Source organism: Orcinus orca, chromosome 7 (assembly GCF_937001465.1).
Source record: "Orcinus orca chromosome 7, mOrcOrc1.1, whole genome shotgun sequence".
Lineage (NCBI taxonomy): Eukaryota > Metazoa > Chordata > Mammalia > Artiodactyla > Delphinidae > Orcinus > Orcinus orca.
In genome coordinates, this window is record NC_064565.1 from 47498708 (window position 1) to 47524982 (window position 26275).

At 40.2% G+C, this 26275-nt stretch overlaps 3 protein-coding genes across 8 annotated transcripts in view; 2 read left to right on the plus strand and 1 right to left on the minus strand.

Annotated features, from left to right (window-relative positions):
• Positions 1–26275, plus strand: part of PKP4 (plakophilin 4) — a 961933-nt gene that overhangs the window by 363631 nt on the left and 572027 nt on the right. The gene's annotated exons all lie outside the window — the stretch shown is intronic.
• The window catches only part of UPP2 (uridine phosphorylase 2), a 47550-nt gene that overhangs the window by 11033 nt on the left and 10242 nt on the right, over positions 1–26275 (plus strand). For 3 of the 6 annotated variants that reach the window (XM_004276788.3, XM_033400022.2, XM_033400021.2), the window contains exons 3-6: positions 6556–6714; positions 17623–17737; positions 20908–21117; positions 23463–23609. In XM_004276788.3, the coding sequence (XP_004276836.1) occupies positions 6556–6714; positions 17623–17737; positions 20908–21117; positions 23463–23609 (631 nt within the window). Of the gene's footprint in view, positions 1–6555; positions 6715–17622; positions 17738–20907; positions 21118–23462; positions 23610–24471; positions 24618–26275 lie in introns of those variants that run through there. The other 3 variants (XR_004475144.2, XR_004475145.2, XM_049712728.1) reach the window with 2 other exon arrangements.
• The window catches only part of CCDC148 (coiled-coil domain containing 148), a 338775-nt gene continuing 314109 nt past the window's right edge, over positions 1610–26275 (minus strand). Inside the window, exon 15 of the mRNA XM_049712716.1 lies at positions 1610–3725. Within this exon, the coding sequence (XP_049568673.1) occupies positions 3660–3725 (66 nt within the window). The 3' untranslated portion in view covers positions 1610–3659. The remainder of the gene's footprint in view (positions 3726–26275) is intronic.

Consider the following 26275-nt stretch of genomic DNA (forward strand, 5'->3'; position numbering starts at 1 on the left):
ACTCTCTGCACTTCCTGGACTTGGGTGGTTATTTCCTTTCCCATGGTAGGGAAGTTTTCGACTATAATCTCTTCATACATTTTCTTGGGTCCCTCCTCTCTCTCTTCTCCTTCTGGGACCCCTATAATGTGAATGTTGGTGTGTTTAATGTTGTCCCAGAGGTCTCTTAGGCTGTCTTCATTTCTTTTCATTCTTTTTTCTTTATTCTGTTCTGCAGCAGTGAATTCCACCACTCTGTCTTCCAGGTCACTTCTCGGTTATTCTGCTATTGATTCCTTCTAGTGTATTTTTCATTTAAGTTATTGTGTTGTTCATCTCTGTTTGTTTGTTCTTTAATTCTTCTAGGTCTTTGTTAAACATTTCTTGCATCTTCTCGATCTTTGCCTCCATTCTTTTTCCAAGGTCCTGGATCATCTTCACTATCATTATTCTGAATTCTTTTTCTGGAAGGTTGCCTATCTCCACTTCATTTAGTTGTTTTTCTGGGGTTTTACCATTTTCCTTCATCTGATACATAGTCCTCTGCCTTTTCATTTTGTCTACCATTCTGTGAATGTGGTTTTCGTTCCATAGGCTGCAGGATTGTATTTCTTCTTCCTTCTGCTGTCTGTCCTCTGGTGGATGAGGCTATCTAAGAGACCTGTGCAAGCTTCCTGATGGGAGGCACTGGTGGTGGGCAGAGCTGGGTGTTGCTCTGGTGGGCAGTGTTCAGTACAACTTTAATCTGCTTGTCTGCTGATGGGTGGGGCTGAGTTCCCTCCCTGTTGGTTGTTTGGCCTGAAGCAGCCCAGCATTGGAGGCTATAGGCTGTTTGGTGGGGGTAATGGTGGACTCCAGGAGGGCTCATGCCAAGAAGTACTTCCCAGAACTTCTGCTTCCAGTGTCCTTGTCCCCACAGTGAGCCAGAGTCACCCCCCACCTCTGCAGGAGACCCTCTACACTAGGAGGTAGGTCTGGTTCAGTCTCCTATGGGGTCACTTTTCCTTCCCTCTGGGTCTTGATGTGCACACTACTTTGTGTGTACCTTCTAAGAGTGGAGTCTCTGTTTCCCCCAGTCCTGTCAAAGTCCTACAGTCAAATCCCACTAGCCTTCAAAGTCTGATTCTCTGGTAATTCCTCCTCCCATTGCTGGACCCCCAGGTTGGGAAGCCTGATGTGGGGCTCAGAACCTTCACTCCAGTGAGTGGACTTCTGTGGTATAATTGTTCTCTAGTTTGTGAGTCACCCACCTAGTGGTTATGATTTTATTGTGATTGCACCCCTACTGCCATCTCACTGAGGCTTCTCCTTTGTCTCTGGGTGTGGGGTATCTCTTTTGGTGAGTTCCAGTGTCTTCCTGTCAATGATTGTTCAGCAGTTAGTTGTGATTCCAGTGCTCCTGCAAGAGGGAGTGAGTGCATGTCCTTCTACTCTGTCATCTTGAACCAATCTAGAACAATGATTTTTAAAAACACGTCTAAAAAAACCCCTACCAGCTAAACAACGATGCCATCAACCTATTTTCTTTTCTTTCAGTTCTTTTTAACAAATAGATTTTTTTTTTTTTGCCCGTGCCGTGTGGCATGTGGGATGTGGGATCTTAGTTCCCTGACCAGGGATCAAACCCGTGTCCCCTGCATTGGGAGCATGGAGTCTTGTCCGCTGGACCACCAGGGAAGTCCCAACAAATAGATTTTTAAATAGTTGGAATTACATAACTTTACAGTCTGTGTTTTTCACTTAACTTTATGTCATTAACATTTCCCCATATTATAATGTTCTCTTTGAAACACATGGTTTATGGATGCCAAGCGCCTGTGCCATACATTACATAGTCTACTATTGACTTTAATGTTGAAGTATTTTCTATCATAAACACACTCAAATGGATATTTTTGTACCTATAATTTTTTTTACATTTAAGTCTATTAAGATTTACAGAAATGGTCAAAGGGAATGAACTTAAAAATTTTTTTTGTTTTCTAAAAGGCCTACACCTAATCACAGTCCCACCGCTAGAGAATTGTGCAGTTTTCATCTGACTTTTATTCACTCCTTTAGCAATTACAAGAACAAAAATAAAAGCTCTCAGACCCACTACCTCAAATCTTCACATTCCCTCTTTTAGGTCGGTGTAGCAGATATTCATTTCCTCCATAAAACAAGGAAATTGAATTCAGAGTGGTCAAAGGTGGTTAACAAATTACACCATATAGTGGCAGAGCTAGGACTTGGACCAAATTCTTCTAAGTCCAATTTCCAGGGTTCTTGCCCACTGCACTAGCTGGGCTTTTTGAGTCATCATAACTGAGAATAGTCCATTAATTGACAGGGGGCATTGAAGAAAGGGGAGGAAGAGGAGGAGGCGGTTAGCTAGACAAAGAAGGAGGAGGAGGAGAAGGAAGGAAGGGTGGCGGGGTGGGGAGGAGAAGAAATAAATCTATGATATTCATTAACAGTAGGGGCTACATTGCTCCCTCCCCCTCCCGTCTTTCCTAGGGCACAGGTGTGATGGTGTGGGCTGATCTGATGTGACCCGCCCATTTCCCTACTCCTCTGCAGTCAGCGGCTCTTTGCTCTTTCATGGCCTCCCTCAATCTTTTGCTTCATCTTTTCATCTTTTCCTACTGCTGTTTATGATGTTTATGCTCCAAGAGTAAATTGATCAAGGCTGTCTTTGATACTCATTAATTGGACTTTACCTGAATTCAAATGTTAGGTTTGAGGTTCATGCTTCACAATGACTTTTCCAGGACCCTTACATAAGGATAATTCTGATTAATTAAATGATCTATCATAATTAATAAACTAACATGAACATCTAATTAATAACTAAATAGACTGATGTTTTTGAGATAGAAAGTGATCTGTTACTTACATATCTAGGTATCTGTCTCTCCTCTACCTGCCTAGATTTTTATCAGCACTTATTCTCATACTTCATCATAACCACTATCCAACCTTATAAGCTCATAATCCACCTGGCTGTGGACCATTTCAATAGATTCTCTTTTGGATAAAAAGACATGCTCCGGTTTAGAACCCATTTTTTTCTACTAGAGAACAACTCTATTGATTGGGCCATTTTGATGGATAGGAGGCAAAAGTGTGTGTGTGTCAGGGGGGTGTAGATTGGGGAGCAGGTAACGTAGAAACAAATGATCAGAATTGGCTGTTTAACCTATTTTTTAGAGGCAACAGGTAAAGCCTGACTTATATTTATAGATGCTCTTCTCAGAAACTTGCCTCCTTCCAGTTACGTTCTTATCTTTGAATAAGAACATGCTAGGTTCAATTTCTCAACTCCCTTAAATCCCAGGGTAGCAATTCTAGCTAATAAGAGAGGACATAATCCATCAGTACCTGAAAACTCAGCCTTGTCTTCGCAGAGATGATAATCATTATTAATAGCACTATCTTCAAAGAAAAGGAGAACTCTGGGTGTGTAAAATTTTAAATCTTAAAGATTCTGACAACTATTCCTATTTTATTCATTTTCTTACTTACTGTACTTAAAAGGTTTTGTTAGTTGCTACTTCAAAATATCAGTGGCTTAACACAATGTAAGTTTGTTTCTCACTCACACTGAGTACCAAGTGGGTGCTCCTGGTCAATCAGTGGCTTTCTTCCAACTGGTGATTAGGGACCCAGGCTCCTTCTATCTTGTTGCTCTGTCATCTTCAAGGAGTGCCTTGCAAAGTTTCACTGGGTGTCAGCACCCATTCAGCAGACAAACAGAAGACAATCTATAGGATCACCAATGGGAGATTTCTATGTGTTAGAACTGGAAGTGACACCATTTCTGTTCACATTCTAGTAGCTGGAACTCAGGCATATGGTCTCATCTACCTGAAGAGGAGGCTGGGAAGTTGAGTTTAGTAGTGTGCCCAGAAAGAAGGGGGAAGAGTTTTGGTAAACAGCTAATGTCTTTTGTCATATAGACTTGAATCAATCAATCAGTTGAAAAATATAGTGGAGTATCTTTAGAAGTTATCTACTCAAATTCAACCTCCAAATATATCTTTTATAAGATCACTAACTGGTACCCTCCAATCTCTCCCTAGAAATTTCAAGTAACATGGAAAAGCATTATCTTACAATACTATGTAATATGTATTTTAAGTCTCTATACTCCTTTATTAACAGACAAAATACATATACTGCAGTAGGACCAGATAAATACAACATGGCAAAGCTAAGTCTTTCAAGACACTAGGCATATTTGAAAGTGAGTTCATTCTGGCAGTCTTTAGGCAAAGTCCTTAACATAGTTTTGTAATGCTTCAGACTCCTTCCCAAGACATTTCTATCTTCTTTGATAAAACCAGGACAAATGATAATTTTTGGGGGGGGGACATAAATCACAGAAAGTGTCACTTAAAGTCATTGTTGGTTGGTGGTCTTCAGCCATATTTTACTCCTCGTTAAAGCAGCCAGACTGAAAATTGTGTCAATAGGTGATATTTAGTAAGTCTGATTTAGAAGTAAGTCTTCAAGAACAAAAACGCTTTTGTCTACACTTATCATCTTTATGTCTCCAGAAACATTCAGAAATTCCTGTTGATTACAGCAATATCTAAGTTCAAAGAAGAATTCAAACCACAAGCTATTCCAACATCTGTTTTGGTTTTATGGTCAATCTGAACAGTTGTAATTTACATTTACTGGCACCACACACTGAGGTTATTTTCAAACTACTGTATTTTGTAAAAAGGAAACAACAACAACAAAAATGACCTCCTTGTACTTGGATCTTGAGCCAAGTCTTAACTATCCATACGAACAGAGGGGAATATTTCACAAATAATCAATGCTAATTTAAAAACTTACCTTAGACCATGGTCTTATCCTCTTTGCTACTCAGCCTTGATGGCTAACTTTCATTGCAGTTCATTACCAACTTTAGGCCCCAACAGAGAAACTCATAAGAAGACACAGAAAAGATAATAATGAGGGTAGAAGAGAGGCAGAGGGCCTGGATAAAAGGATAATTACATCCCACAATCGAGAATGAGGGTGGCATAGGAATTATTGCTAAATGGAAACAAAATGCATCATTTAATGAGACCACCCAATACTCACAGTAAATTGTGAATCAGGCACCTAATTCTACAACCTCAGTTAGTTATTTCCTTGGGCAGATACTCTTTATCCTTGTGAGGGGCCTCACTGGCAATCCTTCTGAAGCTCTGCCTAATGCTGCCCACATCAGTCAGGCACTACCAGCTGCCTTTTCCTTACTGGATTTGAACTAGTTTCATTTGCACTAAATTCCAAAAATACAGAAACAAATAAGCAAGCTCAAAAGCAGGGCCAGGAAATTGCTCTATGATATGAAAAACGGAAGTTGCCATTTGTTGACCACTCAGAAAGTGCCTGGCTTTGTCCCCTATCATGTTCAATCTCATCTCATCCTCACAAAAACCCTCTGAAGGATACTACGGTTTTTTTTTGTTTGTTTGTTTGTTTCTATTTTGGAGGTGATAATCTGAGGCACGTAGAGATTACATGTATAACACTGAACAAACTACTTAATCAGATACAGGGTTGGGGTGCAAAGCCAGGCTTCTCTAACCTCAAAGGTTAGTCCTTAAACCATTGTGTTGCCTTATCTCTCTGACTTGGAGCCTCTTCAGACTCTGTGCACCTCACTGCTCAGCTCAGATTCCAGAATGACTTTGCACCTGGCACCTTTCTGTGGGCTGTGCTTCCTTGGGTCTCTGACATCTGCTGCCACTCCTCCTCCCCACTGCTGAGCCCTGGTCCCCACCAGTCTGGCTGCTCATCCATGCTGCTCTTAGGCCATGTCCATCCTCTCTCTGACATCCACCTCTCCCATCCCTGGGACTGATGTACCCCTAAGAGGCTATTGCACAAGCAACCACCAGACAATTTTATTACCATATTTTATTAGATTTGACACCCTTGACTACAATCCATATTGTAATTTCAGAGATGTTAAAATGTGAATAAGACAAAAATAAAACCAAATTGTTGGAAATGAAGAAATACTGTAGTGAGATTTCTAGTCTACAATGATAAGGCTTGTTCCATGAAAATGTCTTCTGAATGAGAAGTTGGAAAGTCTTGATGTGTTTTCTTTAAAGCTTTAAATTAACATAGTATATTTTATAATAAAAACGTATGATTGGGAATGTGGAATCAGAAAACACATCTAAACTTATAGTTCTCATGTTATGTATTTCCATGTCCTCGGAATTGACACATTAAGCCTATAGCCCGCTAATGCCCAACAATAAGCTGCCTATGTCCACTTAAGATGCTTCTTGATGTTCACCATGACAAAAACACCAGGAAACACCCACCTGAACAAAATCAACACTTATTTTGATTTTGTGATTATCTTTTTCATTACTAATTATGTACATAAACTATGTTTCTGGTTGCCTTATTTACCGGTTAATGATGCCAATTAGTTAACTCATGAACATAACCCATAACATCTACATATACCCTTAAGAATATAATTGAAAAATAAAAACATTAAAGTTGAAAGCTGACCCTTGCTTTTTATCCCAGTTACTAAGGCAGGTTATTGTTTATTTTTATTAACAGTTTGTCTGCGTTGGTGGAAGCCCTAACAGAATGAAAGCATTTGCACTGTTTATGCACAAGGAGCTCAGATTGGAAGACAGTGAAGAAGACGTCAAGGACATCTGCGCCGGGACTGACAGATATTGTATGTACAAAATTGGTCCCGTGCTCTCTATCAGTGTAAGTACTCAATGGCTGCACGTCACATAGTCATCACAAGCTAGCAAAAGAAAGTGGGAACTTCCAAATACAGGAGTTCTTTTTCCCCTCCTGCTTTGCATTTTCACACAATAAATTAAGTGTCCAGGTGTGACATTCATAGTTGGAAAAAGTCCTAGGGGCAGAAAATAACATTCAGTGCTACTTTGGTTTGCTTTATTAGTTACCACTTAGCTATGCAAGTTAGGAGAAAAAACCCCCAAAGCACACTTCCTCTCTTTAGTTTGTAACTGATTAATAAGCCACCAGCAATTTTTTCTCCTCTACCCTTTATCCAGCTTTGGGAATGTTGGGCTTTTAGTACACAGGGGCCAATTTTCAGGATTACCCAAGTTGTGCCATTTAACACTGTAATAAGCTCACTGAAAAGCTGCTAATACATTTCCATGGAGCTCTTGCAAACTGCTCTCCTGTATTTAGAATATGTTAACAGCTCTGGACACACAGTGTCCTGAGACAATATGAAAGTGGAATGACTTGCAATTTTAGGGAACACAGAGACCGTTTCCCTCTTGGACTCGGGATAGCATACACTTAGCGGAATGTACATGCGTGTGCACCCAGCTTGCCTTCCAAGTGGGTCTCTCTGCCACAGGGCTGTATTCTGAAACAATAGCTCTGAGTCTGTACATATCTGTACACTGCAGCCCTCATAAGGGGCACAGCTAAGCATGCCAGGTGACAAGGGAAGAATCCACTGCAGAGATGTGATAATTCTAAGGAGCTGGATTATATGTGACTCCTGCACCGGGGAATAACTATCTATCAATTGCTCTATAGTATGTGGAGATGGAAGGATGGATGATCATGGCTGGAAGCCTAGACTGAAGAAGGGAAAATTATGCAACACCGGTGGGACAGCCAAGTTGGTCTCCCCTCTGGGACAAAATACATGAAACCTGCTTTGGGCTCACATGGGAGAATCCATTCGTTCATTTGTTCATTCAACAATTACAGAAAGCTACATTAGAAAGAAACTGAGTATCCCCAGATCTTGGCACATTTTGTCTTGCTAACTTTTGCTTGACTTTTAGACTACAACTCTTTGTTCTTTTTTTTGCACAATAAATGGGTAAGGACAGAAAAGTAAAATTTATAAAATTTATACTATTTTATACTATTTTATACTATCATAAACAAGTAGTAAAACTTCAGAGTAAGATATAAAAACGGCAGTAGACTGATCCTGCTGTCCATCAGGGAAAAAGAACTGAAATATGCATCATGTCCAGAGGGGTCAGACAATTAGAAATGAGTCTCACTAGGCAGAAAGAGGATTTCCAGTTGAGACCACTTCTTTTTTTTTTTTTTTAAAAAGAATATTCATTTATTTTTAATGACTTATTAGAACAAATACCTATAGATATCATTATATATATGATATATAAATTAATTATACAATATATCATGTATTAATTATTAAAACATACTCTGGTAAATATTATATATTCAATATGAAACAGGAGGAAAGGGGGCAGGGCACAACCTTTAAAAGAATTACATAGCCCGAGGACACAACATAAACTGATTAGAACAAAATAGGTCCAAGATGGCGGACGAGTCTACTTCCACTAGACCTTGAGCCTCAGTATACACTCATTGTAACACATCAGCAAGCTAAGCGACACACCCACAGGTGCCACGACAGTTCCAAGGATGACCATAAAGGTCAAAAAGTGGGCGGTGGCTCAATTCCTAGAAATCCCCACCCCTTCCCCAAAATAGCTGGAATACTCCTCCCACTCATCAGCGTATGAAATTACTCACCCCTATAAAACTAACAACCCCATACCCTGGTGCTGCCCTTGCCTTCTTTTTTTTTTTTTTTTATTTTTTTTTATAGGTATACCTGGATTTAATTCTCACTTCTACCGCTTGGTAGCTGGATAGCCTTAGGCAAGTTTCATACCTCCCTGAAATTCACTTAATTCAGTCTGTAAAATGGCATAATAACTTATTATAGCATCCTTTTAGGAATTTTAAATCAGTTCTTGAAATAAAAGTACACAATATATAGACAAGTATGGATTCCTCAATAGATGTTTGACCTTTCATTTCTCCAGTATCCCACCCGCATCAAATAAAGAAAAATACTTTTTAAAATTTACGAATATTTCATTGTTGTAAAGTTAAAGCCATAAAAATAATCAAATGGCCTACTATCATACCGTTAGAAGAAAAAAAAAAAAGGTGTTCATGAGAGTTCCATATTAGAATACAAGTTTTCCTTAGGCACCTGTTTATGTATGCTATTCTGCTCTTTGCAATAAATAATTAAACTTAAAAGACTTAATTCCTCACTTTTAAGACCTTATTAGTTTACAAATTACATATTGACCTATGCTAAATTTTATACCGACCCATGCTAATGAATTCAGTACAGAAAACAAAAAACACTGCACTCAAGCAAACTACATATATATATATATATATATATATATATAACTTATATGTGAATTGCTACTCCAGCTTTCTTTTGGTTTCCATTTGCATGAAATACCTTTTTCCATCCCCTTACTTTCAGTCTGTATGTGTCTCTAGGTCTGAAGTGGGTCTCTTGTAGACAGCAAATATATGGGTCTTGTTTTTGTATCCATTCAGCCAATCTGTGTCTTTTGGTGGGAGCATTTAGTCCATTTACATTTAAGGTAATTATCGATATGTGTGTTCCCATTCCCATTTTCTTAATTGTTTGGGGTTTGTTATTGTAGGTCTTTTCCTTCTTTTGTGTTTCTTGCCTAGAGAAGTTCCTTTAGCAGTTGTTGTAGAGCTGGTTTGGTGGTGCTGAACTCTCTCAGCTTTTGCTTGTCTGTAAAGGTTTTAATTTCTCCATCAAATCTGAATGAGATCCTTGCTGGGTAGAGTAATCTTGGTTGCAGGTTTTTCTCCTTCAACACTTTCAATATGTCCTGCCACTCCCTTCTGGCTTGCAGAGTTTCTGCTGAAAGATCAGCTGTTAACCTTATGGGGATTCCCTTGTGTGTTATTTGTTGTTTTTCCCTTGCTGCTTTTAATATGTTTTCTTTGTATTTAATTTTTGACATTTTGATTAATATGTGTCTTGGCGTATTTCTCCTTGGATTTATCCTGTATGGGACTCTCTGTGCTTCCTGGACTTGATTAACTATTTCCTTTCCCATATTAGGGAAGTTTTCAACTATAATCTCTTCAAATATTTTCTCAGTCCCTTTCTTTTTCTCTTCTTCTTCTGGAACCCCTATAATTCGAATGTTGGTGCGTTTCATGTTGTCCCAGAGGTCTCTGAGACTGTCCTCAGTTCTTTTCATTCTTTTTTCTTTATTCTGCTCTGCAGTAGTTATTTCCACTATTTTATCTTCCAGGTCACTTATCCGTTCTTCTGCCTCAGTTATTCTGCTATTGATCCCATCTAGAGTACTTTTAATTTCATTTATTGTGTTGTTCATCGTTGCCTGTTTCATCTTTAGTTCTTCTAGGTCCTTGTTAACTGATTCTTGCATTTTGTCCATTCTATTGTCCATTCTATCTCCAAGATTTCGGATCAACCTTACTATCATTATTCTGAATTCTTTTTCCGGTAGACTGCCTATTTCCTCTTCATTTGTTAGGTCTGGTGGGTTTTTATCTTGCTCCTTCATCTGCTGTGTGTTTTTCTGTCTTTTCATTTTGCTTATCTTACTGTGTTTGTGGTCTCCTTTTTTGCAGGCTGAAGGTTCGTAGTTCCTGTTGTTTTTTGTGTCTGTCCCCAGTGGCTAAGGTTGGTTCAGTGGGTTGTGTCGGCTTCCTGGTGGAGGGTACTAGTGCCTGTGTTCTGGTGGATGAGGCTGGATCTTGTCTTTCTGGTGGGCAGGTCCACGTCTGGTGGTGTGTTTTGGGGTGTCTGTAGACTTATTATGATTTTGGGCAGCCTCTCTGCTAATGGGTGGGGTTGTGTTCCTGTCTTGCTAGTTGTTTGGCATAGGATGTCCAGCACTGTAGCTTGCTGGTCGTTGAGTGAAGCTGGGTGCTGGCGTTGAGATGGAGATCTCTCGGAGATTTTTGCTGTTTGATATTATGTGCAGCTGGGAGGCCTCTTGTGGACCAGTGTCCTGAAGTTGGCTCTCCCACCTCAGAGGCACAGCACTGACTCCTGGCTGCAGCACCAAGAGCCTTTCATCCACAGGGCTCCTTAATTTGGGATGATTCGTTGACTATTCAGGTATTCCACAGATGCAGGGTATATCAAGTTGATTGTGGAGCTTTAATCCGCTGCTTCTGAGGCTGCTGGGAGAGATTTCCCTTTCTCTTCTTTGTTCTCACAGCTCCCAGGGGCTCAGCTTTGGATTTGGCCCCGCCTGTGCGCGTAGGTCGCCGGAGGGCGTCTGTTCTTTGCTCAGACAGGACGGGGCCAAAGGAGCCGCCGATTCGGAGGCTCTGGCTCACTCAGGCCGGGGGGTAGGGAGGGTCACGGAGTGCGGGGCGGGCCCGCAGCGGCAGAGGCCGGCGTGACGCTGCAGCCTGAGGCGCGCCGTGCGATCTCCCGGGCGAGCCGTCCCTGGATCCCGGGACCCTGGCAGTGGCGGGCTGCACAGGCCCCCCGGAAGGGTGTGTGGCTAGTGACCTGTGTTCGCACACAGGCCTCCTGGTGGCGGCAGCAGCGGCCCCAGCGTCTCATGTCTGTCTCTGGGCTCCGCACTTTTAGCCGCGGCTCGCGCCCGTCCCTGGAGCTCTCTCAAGCAGCGTTCTTAATCCCCTCTCCTCGTGCACCAGGAAACAAAGAGGGACGTAAAAGTCTCTTGCCTCTTCGGCAGGTCCAGACCTCTCCCCGGACTCTCTCCCGGCCAGCCGCGGCGCACCAACGCCCTGCAGGCTGTGCTCACGCCGCCAACCTCAGTCCTCTCCCGGCGCTCCGACAAAAGCCGGAGCCTCAGCTCCCAGTCCCGCCCGCCCCGGCGGGCGAGCAGAAAAGCCTCTCGGCTGGTGAGTTCCGGTCGGCCCGATCCTCTGCGCTGGAATCTGTCCGCTTTGCCCTCCGCACCCCTGCTGCCGCGCTCTCCTCCGCGGCTCCCAAGCTCCCCCACTCCGCCTCCCGAAGTCTCCACCCGCGAAGGGGCTTCCCAGTGTGTGGACACCTTTCCTCCTTCACAGCTCTCTCCCGCTGGCGCAGGACCCGTCCCTATCCTTTTGTCTCTGTTTAGTTTTTTCTTTTGCCCTAACCAGGTACGTGGGGGGTTCCCTGCCCTTTGGGAGGTCTGAGGTCCTCTGCCAGCGTTCAGTAGGTGCTCCGTAGGAGTTGTTCCACGCGTAGATGTATTTCTGGTGTCGAGACCACTTCTTTGAAAATTCTTCCTCTCCAGCAGCTGCTGAGGAGTGTGTGTGTGTGTGTGTGTGTGTGTGTGTGTGTGTGAGAGAGAGAGAGAGAGAGAGCGAGACAGAGAAAGAGAGAGAGTCTAGCAGAAACATACAAGCCATTTGTCATTTTATCACCGTGCCACATATTAAGTGATAATCATAAACCTATCAAATATCTGATTTAGGAGGAACCTAATAGATTAAATAATGGTTCATTTTCTTAATATACAATTGAGGAAATGAGATTTAGAGAGTTTACTCATTAGTGGTAGAGTCCAGTCTTGTTAATCTTGGATATACTTTTTTTTTTGATTGAGTAATGTTTTTAATTTTGATCAACTTAAAAAATACAGAAAAATGCAAATAAGGAACTGTAGCCATATTCAGAATTACTGATATACATGTTTCCATCTTTTGTGTATGTATCTACCCATCTATCTGATTTCTTTCTTTCTTTCTCTCTTTCTTTCTTCCTTCCTTCCTTTTTCTTTCTTTCTTTTCTTTCTTTCTCTCTCTTTTTTCCTTCTTTCTTTATCCTTCCATCTATCATCTATACTTGTATGCATGTATGTGTGTGTGTATGTATGTAACTCTCTAAAGTTTCCTTCAAATTTTCTCTATTCTTCAAATAGTCTGCTATAACAGCTGTTTTGTGTGTATTTCATGTATCAATTCAGATCATTTTTTCTAATGTTTTGGTATTATTTTGTCAATGGGTGATAGAATGTAAGTTTTATTTGTTTCTCTTTGTTGATATTGTAGTTGCTTTTATTTAACTGATTAATTGCTATCTTTATTAGGGGGGTTTATCATTTTTACTTATTTTTTTTCCTTTAGCGTTGTTTTTTTTTTGAATTTTATTTTATTTTTTTAAACAGCAGGTTCTTATTAGTTATCTATTTTATGCATATTAGTGTATATATGTCAATCCCAATCTCCCAATTCATCCCACCACCACCTCCACCCCCGGCCGCTTTCCCCCCTTGGTGTCCATACGTTTGTTCTCTACATCTGTGTCTCTATTTCTGCCTTGCAAACCGGTTCATCTGTACCATTTTTCTAGATTCCACATAAATGCATTAATATACAATAGTTGTTTTTCTCTTTCTGACATAGTTCACTCTGTATGACAGTCTCTAGATCCATCCACGTCTCTACAAATGACCCAATTTCATTCCTTTTAATGGCTGAGTAATATCCCATTGTATATACGTACCACATCTTTATCCATTCATATGTCAATGGGCAGTTAGGTTGCTTCTATGACCTGGCTATAGTAAATAGTGCTGCAATGAACATATTGGTACATGACTCTTTTCGAATTATGGTTTTCTCTGGGTATATGCCCAGTAGTGGGATTGGTGGGTCATATGGTAATTCTATTTTTAGTTTTTTAAGGAACCTCCAACCTATTCTCCATAGTGGCTGCATCAATTTACATTCCCACTAACAGTGCAAGAGGGTTCCCTTTTCTCCACACCCTCTCCAGAATTTGTTGTTTGTAGATTTTCTGATGATGGCCATTCTGACCGGTATGAGGTGATACCTCATTGTAGTTTTGATTTGCATTTCACTAATAATTAGTGATGTTGAGCAGATTTTCATGTGCCTCTTGGCCCTCTGCATGTCTTCTTTGGAGAAATGTCTCTTTAGATCTTCTGCCCATTTTTGGATTGGGTTTGTTTTTTAAATATTGAGCTGCATGAGCTGTTTATATATTTTGGAGATTAATCCTTTGTCCATTGATTCATTTGCAAATATTTTCCCCCATTCTGAGGGTGGTCTTTTTGTCTTGTTTATAGTTTCCTTTGCTTTGCAAAAGCTTTTAAGTTTCATTAGGGCCCATTTGTTTATTTTTATTTCCATTACTCTAGGTGGTGGGTCAAAAAAGATCTTGCTGTGGTTTATGTCAAAGAGTGTTCTTCCTATGTTTTTCACTAAGAGGTTTATGGTGTCTGGTCTTATATTTAGGTCTTTAATCCATTTGGAGTTTATTTTTGTGTATGGTGTTAGGGAGTGTTCTAATTTCATTCTTTTACATGTAGCTGTCCAGTTTTTCCAGCACCACTTATTGAAGAGACTGTCTTTTCTCCATTGTATATCCTTGCCTCCTTTGTCACTGATTAGTTGACCATATGTGTGTGGGTTTATCTCTGGGCTTTCTATCCTGTTCCATTGATCTATATTTCTGTTTTTGTGCCAGTACCATACTGTCTTGATTACTGAAGCTTTGTAGTATAGTCTGAAGTCAGGGAGTCTGATTCCTCCAGCACCATTTTTTTTCCCTCAAGATTGCTTTGGCTATTCGGGGTCTTTTGTGTCTCCATATAAATTTTAAGATTTTTTGTTCTAGTTCTGTAAAAAGTGCCATTGGTAGTTTGATAGGGATTGCATTGAATCTGTAGATTGCTTTGGGTAGTAGAGTCATTTTCACAATATTGATTCTTCCAATCCAGGAACATGGTATATCTCTCCATCTGTTTGTGTCATCTTTGATTTCTTTCATCAGTGTCTTACAGTTTTCTGAGTACAGGTGTTTTGTCTCCTTAGGTAGGTTTATTCCTAGGTATTTTATTCTTTTTGTTGCAATGGTAAATGGGAGTGTTTCCTTAATTTCTCTTTCAGGTTTTTCATCATTAGTGTATAGGAATGCAAGAGATTTCTGTGCATTAATTTTGTATCCTGCTACTTTACCAAATTCATTGATTAGCTCTAGTAGTTTTCTGGTAGCATCTTTAGGATTCTCTATGTATAGTATCATGTCATCTGCAAACAGTGACAGTTTTACTTCTTTTCCAATTTGTATTCCTGTTATTTCTGTTTCTTCTCTGATTGCCATGGCTAGAACTTCCAAAACTATGTTGAATAATAGTGGCAAGAGTGGACATCCTTGTCTTGTTCCTGATCTTAGAGGAAATGGTTTCCGTTTTTCACCATTGAGAATGATGTTTGCTGTGGGTTTGTCATATGTGACCTTTATTATGTTGAGGTAGGTTCCCTCTATGCCCACTTTCTGGAGAGTTTTTATCATAAATGGTGTTGAATGTTGTCAAAAGCTTTTTCTGCATCTACTGATATGATCATATGGTTTTTATTCTTCAATTTGTTAATATGGTGTATCACATTGATTGATTTTTTGTATATTGAAGAATCCTTGCATCCCTGGGATAAATTCCACTTGATCATGATGTATGATCCTTTTAATGTGTTGTTGGATTCTGTTTGCTAGTATTTTGTTGAGGATTTTTGCATCTATATTCATCAGTGATATTGGTCTGTAACTTTCTTTTTTTGTAGTATCTTTGTCTGGTTTTGGAATCAGGGTAATGGTGGCCTCGTAGAGTGAGTTTGGGAGTGTTCCTTCCTCTGCAATTTCTTGGAAGAGTTTGAGAAAGATGGGTGTTAGCTCTTTTCTAAATGTTTGATAGAATTCACCTGTGAAGTCATCTGGTCCTGGACTTTTGTTTGTTGGAAGATTTTTCATCACAGTTTCAATTTGATTACTTGTGATTGGTTTGTTCATATTTTCTGTTTCTTCCTGGTTCAGTCTTTGAATGTGACACCTTTCTAAGTATTTGTCCATTTCTGTCCATGCCATTTTATTGGCATAGAGTTGCTTGTAGTAGTCTCTTATGATGCTTTGTATTTCGGCAGTGTCCATCCTAACTTCTCCTTTTTCATTGCTAACTTTATTGATTTAAGTCATCTCCCTATTTTTCTTGATGAGTCTAGCTAAAGGTTTATCAATTTTGTTTGTCTTCTCAAAGACTTAGCTTTTAGTTTTATTGATCTTTGCTATTGTTTTCTTTGTTTCTATTTCATTTATTTCTGCTCTGACCTTTATGATTTCTTTCCCTCTGCTAACTTTGGGTTTTATTTTTTTCTTTCTCTAGTTCTTTCAGGTGTAAGGTTAGATTATTTATTTGTGATTTTTCTTGGCTCTTGAGGTCGGATTGTATTGCTATAAACTTCCCTCTTAGGGTTGCTTTTACTGCACCCCATAGGTTTTGGGCTGTCGTGTTTGCATTGTCACTTGTCTCTAGGTATTTTTTGATTTCCTCTTTGATTTCTTCAGTGATCTCTTGGTTATTTAGTAACGTATTGTTTAGCTTCCATGTGTTTGTGTTTTTTGCATTTCTTTCCCTGTAATTTATTTCTAATCTCATAGTGTTGTGGTCGGAAAAGATGCTTGATATTATCTCAGTTTTCTTAAATTTCCCGAGGCTTGATTTGTGACCCAAGATGTGATCTATCCTGGAGAATGTTACCAGTGCACTTGAGAAGATAGTGTAATCTGCTGTTTTCAGATGAAATGTCCTAGAAATATCAATTAAATCTATCTGGTCTATTGTGTCATTTAAATCTGTGTTGCCTTATTAATTTTCTGTCTGGATGATATGTCGATTGGTATAAGTGAGGTGTTAAAGTTCCGCAGTATTATTGTGTTACTGAATCTTGGATATACAACTAATACCGGTTTGATTGATAGCCTCTAGGAGACTTACAATGCATTTGGAAGTCAGAACATGTTCCATGGAAACCAAAAATGGGAAACCCAGACGTTCAAAGTTTCCATAGTTTAATATTCTTGATGGTGAGAAGTAGGGAACTCAGGTGAAAATATTGTGGTCATGGCTGTAATAGTTTTCTAGATTTGTTAATGAAGAATTAGTGTCAGCCATCACCTAACTGCCAAGATGCCCCTGGTGCTTTTCTGCACACAAAGTCTTTGTGCCCAATAGTAGAATACTGAAGACCACATTTGACTCTCTCGTGTTATATTAAGAATGAAATAGACACCCATTCTAAACTTAGCTCCAGCTACTACAGATTCCAGCATGGAGGACCTTTCTGGAGCATTATTAGAACATATTGTAACCACCAGGAGCGGCCAAATCCTCTAACCCGTGTTGACCCTTATTCTGTGACATTGATTCTACTCTTCCAAATGCTGAGGAAGGCTAGAGTTGCAGTCATGATCTATATACTGAATGTGTATCCATTATATACTCCAAATTGTTAGGTGTAGATGTAACCCACATCTCTACCCTTGTGCCTTTCAGAGCTCAACAGAATTATCAACAAATGAACAAGGACACATGAGAGTAATGAGATGGATTTACTCTTTCATTTAGTATAGTGGAAAAGGACTAAATACATGGTAGCCAAATCTATATTTCCTCAAAATCAAGTAAATCTTGCAAAGAGCTCTTTTTCAAAACTCACTGTGAAGAGCCCAGTGGGGAACTGAGAAATGGCACTGCCCTGACACACCAGTACACCACGCCACCCCCACCTTCTGCTCTTGACAATGAGGGCTGAACTCAGTTTAACTGACAGGGAGATGTCTCTCTTTCATTGTCACAGATGGACCCATCTATCAGCATGTCATGTGGGCATCGGTTAGAGCTGACTTATGTTTTCCTCAGCTATGGCAAAGTCATAATGATTATGTAAATTTACCTGAGGGCTGTTAACTTGTAATGAAGGAAGTAAATATGTCCTGTGTGTGTTATCATTCTGCAAGATGTATAATGACTTTCCCTTTTCTCTCCACAGCATGGCATGGGCATCCCCTCCATTTCTATTATGCTTCATGAACTCATTAAATTACTGTACCATGCCCGGTGCTGTGACGTTACCATTATCAGAATTGGTACATCAGGGGGAATAGGTGAGATGGATTGATTTATATACTATTAAATCCAAGTGGTTGTTCCATACAGGGTAAGCTATTGGTGTGGTAACACACCAACGTACTCAGAGCCCAGAAGAAACCCAGATGGGCTAAAAAGTGTCAGGGGGCTGGGCTTGAGGCAATTGAGAAATTTAAATTTAAAGAAAATTTTAAAAATTTAAGGAAATGCATGTGTATATAATCTTTCTCTTTTTCCCTGCATGGAAACCTGGAGTGAGACATCCCACAGCCCACTGCCCAGATGGACTTAGGTGTTCCTAAGGGGAGGAGTGGAAACTTGCTAGGAAATATGTTTTGAGGATAAGAGTAAGTTTTGAGGGTTCGAATAGATTTTGAAGCTTAGGAATTTTATAAGTGCTTTCAAGTAAAAGAAATAAATCACTAAGATTTGCCTTGTTTATCAGCTAAGTAAGCAGACATCAATAGCTCTTAGGAAAACATTGCTTTTAGCTAATGTCAGTGACTACCCTTTTCTTGGCTGGGTCTTTTCCTCACCAACACAGCAGAAGAGATCAGGCCAGGCTTTTAGGGAAGAGTTGGGTGATGCTTCCTAAGGTTTTCTCAGAGCCTCCTCTCCTCCCTTCTTCCTTGGCTGGTCAGGCAGCTAGTCAGGAGCCTTGTTTATACATCTACCCTGGGCTGAGGTAAAGTTCTGTGGAGACCTTCTTCTTTTTCAACCTCTTCTTCAGGAGCAGATCTTGTGAGGGGATGATTCTACTATGTCACCAAATGCAAATACAGACAGGGCATTGTAACTGGAAATGTTTGGTTGACAGAGTGACAGGACTGAATGGGAATTATAAAAAAAAAAAAAAGGCTGACATTTTGGTCTTAGAATTACACAGGTGGCTAAGTCATGCTTCACTAGAAACAAACATGTTCAAAAATATCATGCCCTTTCCACAGCTGTGGTACAGGAATAAAGTCCAGCCAAGGCCCTCACAGATGGATTAAAGAAGGACATCTATGGATGTCCATCCAGAAAGAGAAGGAGAATGTTAGCAATCATTATCAGATCAGGCATCCTTCTGGACTGTTGTTTATCCAATATTATCCCAAATAAGCAATAGTAGGGAATGATGCATTTGGGGATGAAATGGATAACACTGTTATTAAGATTGCTCATAATTCTTGAGTTGTGGGATACAAGGATCCGTCTGCATAGCCCATGCCCATGCAATGTACCACCCTGACTGCTGTAGTTGCCCCTTGATATTAACAAGTGTCCAGCGTGGGCAAAGCAACCTGCTGACCATCCAGCTCATGGTCATGGATTCTAGGTCTTTTGTTTGATGGTAACATGATACATATAGCCCATGTAGCACAATGAAGGTCTATGAATTGTGGGAAATTAAAAGCAATGTGCTGTTGTGGATTATCCATCATTTTGAAGTTCTCTTCTCATTAAGAACTCTTAGCTTATCAATAAGATGTGTTTGTTTTGTCTTAAAAACTTTGATTTGGAGGTGAAGGAGGTGTAGCTTGTTGGGTTTTTGTTTTTGTTTTTTTTGCTGATGTTACCACTCTTTAGATGAGCCAACAAAATTTCATGATGATGAGGTACTCAAATAAACAGTGTCTTGGCCTTTAAGAGACTTTAACTGGGATATAAATGCTCTAATACATCTAAATATTAGGATGTCATGTGAATAACTTCATTTTTGATTTCCACATTTTCAACTTCCTTCTCAGTCACTTTCCTGTTTTTAGGACACTGTGAATAATTCAAGAAGATACTTGTTTGATTTCTTTAAAAAGTATCTGACTCACTGAGGCTCTATCATCAGAGCCTACCTTGGGGCTCTAGCTGGATCTTCTAAATTAACCCCATGTTGATCCACATTGGAATTTATTAAGAACCCAGAAGGATATGGCTATGCGCTATGGTAGGGGTTGGTAAATTTTTTCTATACAAGGTCAGACAGTAAATATTTTAGGCTTTGCAGGCCATATGGTTTCTGTTGCAACTTCTCAACTCTGCCATTAGAGTGTGGAAGCAATCATAGAAAATATGCAAATGAATGAATGTGGCTGTGTTCCAATAAAGCTCTATTTACAAGGATGGGCTGGATCTGGCCCATGGATTGTAGTTTGCAGATCTCTGTCTATGGCATCTCTATGGAAACATTCACTCATTCAACAAATTTTTATTGAATACCTATAATGTGATAGGCACAATGCTACTGGGGAGACAACAGTGGACAGACACTGCTCTTGCCTTCATAGAGCCTATGTTTTATCAGGGCAAAAGACAAACAAATGAGTAATTACAAAAAATATGATGAATATTAGGACAGAGAGAGAGTCTAGGGCCCTATCAATATATATCCCCTCATCCAGGCTCTAAACAGGAATCAGAACGGGTCAAAAACTAGGTCAAAAGCTGGACCTGGGAAAATTGAATGTAATGTATCTGTGTTGCCTTTTAATTTTTTCCCCCTCTGTGGATTCAGATCTTTTGAAGGAAGTGACTTAAGCTGACAACAGAAGAATGAGTTGAAGTTGGTCTGATGAAAGTGTGTGTGGGAGGATGAGGGAACACACCAGGCCAGGGGAATAACAGTTGGCAGAAAATCGTTTCTCAAGTCCCTGAGACTTGAGTTCCTGAGTCCCAGGAGCAAGCCAGACTTTGTAGAAATGGAAGGTCAGCCAAGAGGCCTAATTTACATGGGATGGGAGAGGGGAGGAGGGAATGGATGTAATGAGAATCAAAAGGAAGAGAGGACAGAGATACAAAGAAATTATAGTAATCAAGGAGTTGCAGAGAAGATTAAATATCAAGTAGTCACATCACTTTATGAAAACTACTTTTTGGCAGGCTCATTTAGTTTATTCCTGACCTACTTTATTCAAATTTGAACCTGAAGGCCAGTAATAATTTGCATGTCCAAGAGTCATGTTTGTCTTGAAATTTAAACCCAATCACATTGTAAATGTGAATCTGGAAAGAAAGCAAATGTAAATGCCTGTTCGGAATGTTATTATTTAATTGCATTTGGAAAAGAAAATAATTTTAAAGATGAAAATGGGGAGAATCATTAGCAACTAGCATTAATTAATGTTGGCAGAAGAGATTACATACTATGTGTCAAAAGTAAACCTAAGTGACATTCTTCTGTAACCACCTATTTATTCCCACACTGCAGGGATTGCACCAGGGTCTGTTGTAATAACAGATAGAGCCGTAGACTCCTTTTTTAAGCCCCGGTTTGAACAGGTAATCTTGGACAATGTTGTCACCAGAAGTACTGAACTTGACAAAGAACTGGCTGAGGAACTATTCAACTGTAGCAAAGAAATTCCTGACTTCCCAACCCTCATTGGACATACGATGTGTACCTATGATTTTTATGAAGGTGAGAAGAATTTATAAACTGTGAAAGCGGCAGAAAATTGCCAGCAATACTTTGTTATTCAAACCCACAATTTATATTAAAAACTCCACTTTAGAAATTCATAGTTGGGGATTAAAAAAGGAACTGAAACAGCCTTTTCAACTTACTAAAGCATAGGAACGTAAGGACATAATAAGCGGTGGAGACACACACATAATGAATTTATTTTGAGAGTAGGTTTAATCCTCCTAGAACAAATTGGATACTCAAATGCAATTTGTGATGTTAGCAAAATCTTATCTCTGTTGATGCCTTTAACTTAAATCGGAAAAGGGGGATATGCTTCTATGTTTCTTCCATTTTGAGGTACAGTCACCTGTACCTTGGAAGGGATCTGGTACCCAGGAAAGAGTGGGAACCAGGAAATGGGAAGAGATATTTGGGGGAGGAAATCCCAAAGGGATGGGGTAGTCTCACAGCAGTTCTTTTTTCTCTTGGCCATGAGTAAAATGTCCCCAAATCAAGTTTAGGAACAAAATTGATGGTGACTCCCAAGTAGCAGCTCTTGCCACAAGCGGGGAGGGGCCAGGAGAAAACACCCTCCAGGACAGACCTTGCTCAATCCACAAGAAAGAATCTAACCAGGGTTGGTACCATTCCTTGGAGGGCATTCTAGAAATCTTACAGTGTAGCTGCATTTGAGTATGTTCATCAAACTACATATTACCCCATTTTTAATTATTTTTCTTTTCTTTTCCCTTTGGATAAAACTTAGACTATTACATTGAATTCTAAACAGTTATATATGGAGATATATTATCTATAAACATTACTTCAGGTTAGTAAAGGTGTTGTCACCACATATGTGTTATAAAATAGGGGCCACTTTGGGTGTGATAGGGTTGAGACTTTGTCTCAGGCCACTGGCCCTTTCTTGAGGAGGGTCACTGATGGGTTTAAGCCAGAACTTGCAAATGGTACCCATTGGAGTCAATGTTTTCTTTGGGCTGCACAGTATTTTTTAGAATATGAATTATTTTGCCAACATTTATAATTTCTGGAGATTTCATATGAAAATCCAGATTTTTGGCTTCTTGAAATAACATAACATTAAAAATATAAAATAATTTATTCATGGCAGCCCTGGCAAGCCTCGGCCCACATCTGGGGCTACATTCACTGAAGGTGAGGTGAGGCTGCTCCCTTCCAACAGGCAGACCTCGTTGACATTACCTGCTTAACTTGTGGGACATCTGAGTCTGAATCGGCTAAAATAGCACTGCATTAGAGGTGTTGGCAGGCAGCCTAAGAAGGAGGGCACAAGCAGAAGCAGACAGCAAGGATGGAAATAGCATGAAAGATACAGGAAAGGGAAAAAAGAGGGACTTCCCTGGTCGCGCAGTGGTTGAGAGTCCGCCTGCCAATGCAGGGGGCACGGGTTCGTGCCCCGGTCCAGGAAGATCCCACATGCCGCGGAGTGGCTGGGCCCGTGAGCCATGGCTGCTGAGCCTGCGCGTCCGGGGCCTGTGCTCCGCAATGGGAGAGGCCACAACAGTGAGAGGCCCACGTACCGCAAAAAAATAAAAAAGAGGATTTTGCAATATAGATGGTGACAGAGTCTACTGGCCTCCCTACTTCAAGAGGACGCCCTTGGGGGTGGGATGCGGTGAAGCCTGTCCCCAGCGCAGCCACGGTGGAGGAGGAGTAACAGCATCAGGCTTTTCTCCACCTCCTTCTGGCCCCACTGGTTGGTACAGATGGAATTCAAGTGCTAAGTAAACACTGAGAGCAGCCTAGAAGGGAAAATGTGATCGCAAAAGAATGGCGTGCAGCCTGAGGTGTGTGGCAGGGAAAAGGTGGACAAATCGACCATCTGTGTATGGTTACCATGGTCATGATGCACAGATGGAGCTGCAATGTCCAAACCACCACCCTGATCCTCAAGTAGCTTAGGATCATCACTGGGGCTTGGAGCCTTTTCTTCTTCCCCAGCACCGGTCCCTGGGCCAGCCGCCAGTCGCAGGTGCAACCTGAGATTTTCCTCAAAGGGCAGATCTTCCAGAGACCCTCCAGGTCCTACTGTCTCTGGGCACAGTGCTGGCTGCTGCGGCCATTCAATGGTCACTTGTCCCAGAGCTGGGGGAGCTCAGTGCCATGGAGATTCCTGTGTGAGACTCTTGAGCTGCGCACAGCCTTGCCCCAGGTCCTTTGATAGGATGATTCAGATGGCCAGATTTATCCTACCTGGGGTGCAGGCCCATGAGTTAGAGTCAGCCACAGAGCACTTGGGCTGACAGCAAGCCTCTTAGTGATGCCACAGCCACCGTGGGACATCAAGTCGCTAAACATTCTCCATTCTCTTTCAGGCCAGGGTCGACTAGATGGAGCGCTGTGCTCCTTTTCCAGAGAAAAGGGGTTAGCTTACTTGAAAAGAGCATATAATGCCGGCATCAGGAATATCGAAATGGAATCTACGGTGTTTGCGGCCATGTGTAGACTTTGTGGTCTAAAAGGTAAGACTTTCATGAATGCCTAAGGGTCAAATTCTCCTCTTTCATGAAGTTATTTTCACTCTCCAGGAGAAGAAAAAGGAATCCAGCTATAGATTACTTTGGGTTGAATGCACGGTTATCTCATAATATCTTGTGAGTGGGCAGGACATTATTTGTTATGCAAATGAGGAAACCAAGCCTCAAGGGTCAAAAGTTAAGTTGCCCAAGGTCACCAGCTAGTGGGTTACATAGCCAAGACTTCATAGATTGTTCTGCTTTCTTCATCCTGGTAGTGGAAGCTGTTTTCTACTACAACTGAATTTACTGAGACATGACACAAATAAAATATTCCTAAAATAGTCCATCAAAGGACAAAACATCAGTGGAGTAGTGTGTTTTTAGAGTTAATTTACATGCACTTTTGCTTTTCCCAACTTTTTTATTTTGAAAAAAAAATCAATAATACAGAAAAATTGAAAGAATACTGTGTATGTGTGTGTGTATATATATATACATACATATATATACACACATGTACACAAACACACCTATTTGCTTTTTTCTCCTGAATCATTGTATATAAATTATAAATATTATGTCACTTAACTCTTGTAACTTAGCATCATTTCCTAAGAATAAGGATGTCCTCCTAATGACCACAATACAATTATCAAACCAAAAAAAAAAATAAAGAAAAGTAAAAATCATTTCATAACATCATTTAACATCCATTCCATTTTTAAATTTTCTGATTTTCCTAAAAATATCTTTAAAGATTATTTTAATCTAATATTGAATTAACTTTATACACTGTATTGCTTAGTTATTGTATCTCTATACTTTTACATCTAGAATAGTTTCCCTACTTTTCTTTTTTCCCCAGGACAGAGGAATTTTTGAAAAGTTCAGGCAGTTATCTTGTAGAACATCCATGTTCTAGATTTGTCTGTACTCGTCATCGTGGGATTTCACTTTATTTCCTGTAAAGCAGAAGTAAAGTCTAGTGGCTTGATTAGATTCAGCTATGTGGTAAGAACACTTCATAGTAATGTAAACTTTCCATTGCACCACATCAGGGAAAGGTAATGTGAAGATATTCCACTGTTAGTAATTTCAAGTTGGATCACTTGGCTCAAGGGGTAACTGCCCATCTCCCTCCTCTGAAAAATTAATGTTTTCTCTCTGAAAGTAGCAAGTAACTTCTGGGATGATAATCTGGCACTGTGTGAACGAATATCCTGTAACCCAATCATCTTTTCCCAGTGATTTTAGCATGGAATACAAATGATGCTTTTCTAATTCCATCATTCCTCCTACGTTTGTTAGCTAGCATTCTTTTAAGAAGAGCCTTTCTTTCTCACGCTCTTCTCTCTCTTTTTTCTTTTTGGTGGCAGGGAGTCGTTATTGTTTGGTGGATTTTGTTCAAAGCAGTGTGTTATAAGCAGTTTCTGTCATTATTCTTTTTGATACTCAAATTATCCCAAATGTGGCCAGGAAGAGCCCCTTCTAGTGCACTCTTCTGTCCTTCTGACATAATTCTCTTAACTCTTGAGAATTTTCTTGCTTTCAGGCACAACGGGATTCTTAGGTACCACTTACACTTTCCTTGCCTCAGGTCTGGGATCAGCCATTTCTCCAAGAATCTCTGCTTCCTTTGGGTGGAGAGTGGCATTAAGAAACCAAATATGTGTGTGGCATGCATTTTTATTTTTGGTGAAATTATTCCAATAGAACCACTAATCTCTGACCAACACCAAGAAAACCTACTGAAGTAAAACATAATTTTCACAAGGACTAATCAATATAACTATTCTTTGTGATTTTAAATTATTTTCATAGTCATCCTCTAGATTAAAAAATCTACAAACAATAAATGCTGGAGAGGGTGTGGAGAAAAGGGAACCCTCTTGCACTGTTGGTGGGAATGTAAATTGATACAGCCACTATGGAGAACAGAATGGAGGTTCCTTAAAAAACTACAAATAGAACTACCATATGACCCAGCAATCCCAGTACTGGGCATATACCCTGAGAAAACCATAATTCAAAAAGAGTCATGTACCAAAATGTTCATTGCAGCTCTATTTACAATAGCCAGGAGACAGAAGCAACCTAAGTGTCCATTATCAGATGAACGGATAAAGAAGATGTGGCACATATATACAATGGAATATTACTCGGCCATAAAAAGAAACGAAATTGAGCTATTTGTAGTGAGGTGGATGGACCTAAAGTCTGTCATACAGAGTGAAGTAAGTCAGAAAGAGAAAGACAAATACCGTATGCTAACACATATACATGGAATCTGAGAAAAAAAAATGTCATGAAGAACCTAGGGGTAAGACGGGAATAAAGACACAGACCTATTAGAGAATGGACTTGAGGATATGGGGAGGGGGAAGGGTAAGCTGTGACAAAGTGAGAGAGTGGCATGGACATATATACACTACCAAACGTAAAATAGATAGCTAGTGGGAAGCAGCTGCATAGCACAGGGAGATCAACTCGGTGCTTTGTGACCACCTAGAGGGGTGGGATAGGGAGGGTGGGAGGGAGGGAGACTCAAGAGGGAAGAGATATGGGAACATATGTATATGTATAACTGATTCACTTTGTTATAAAGCAGAAACTAACAGACCATTGTAAAGCAATTATACTCCAATAAAGATGTTAAAAAAAATTCAAGT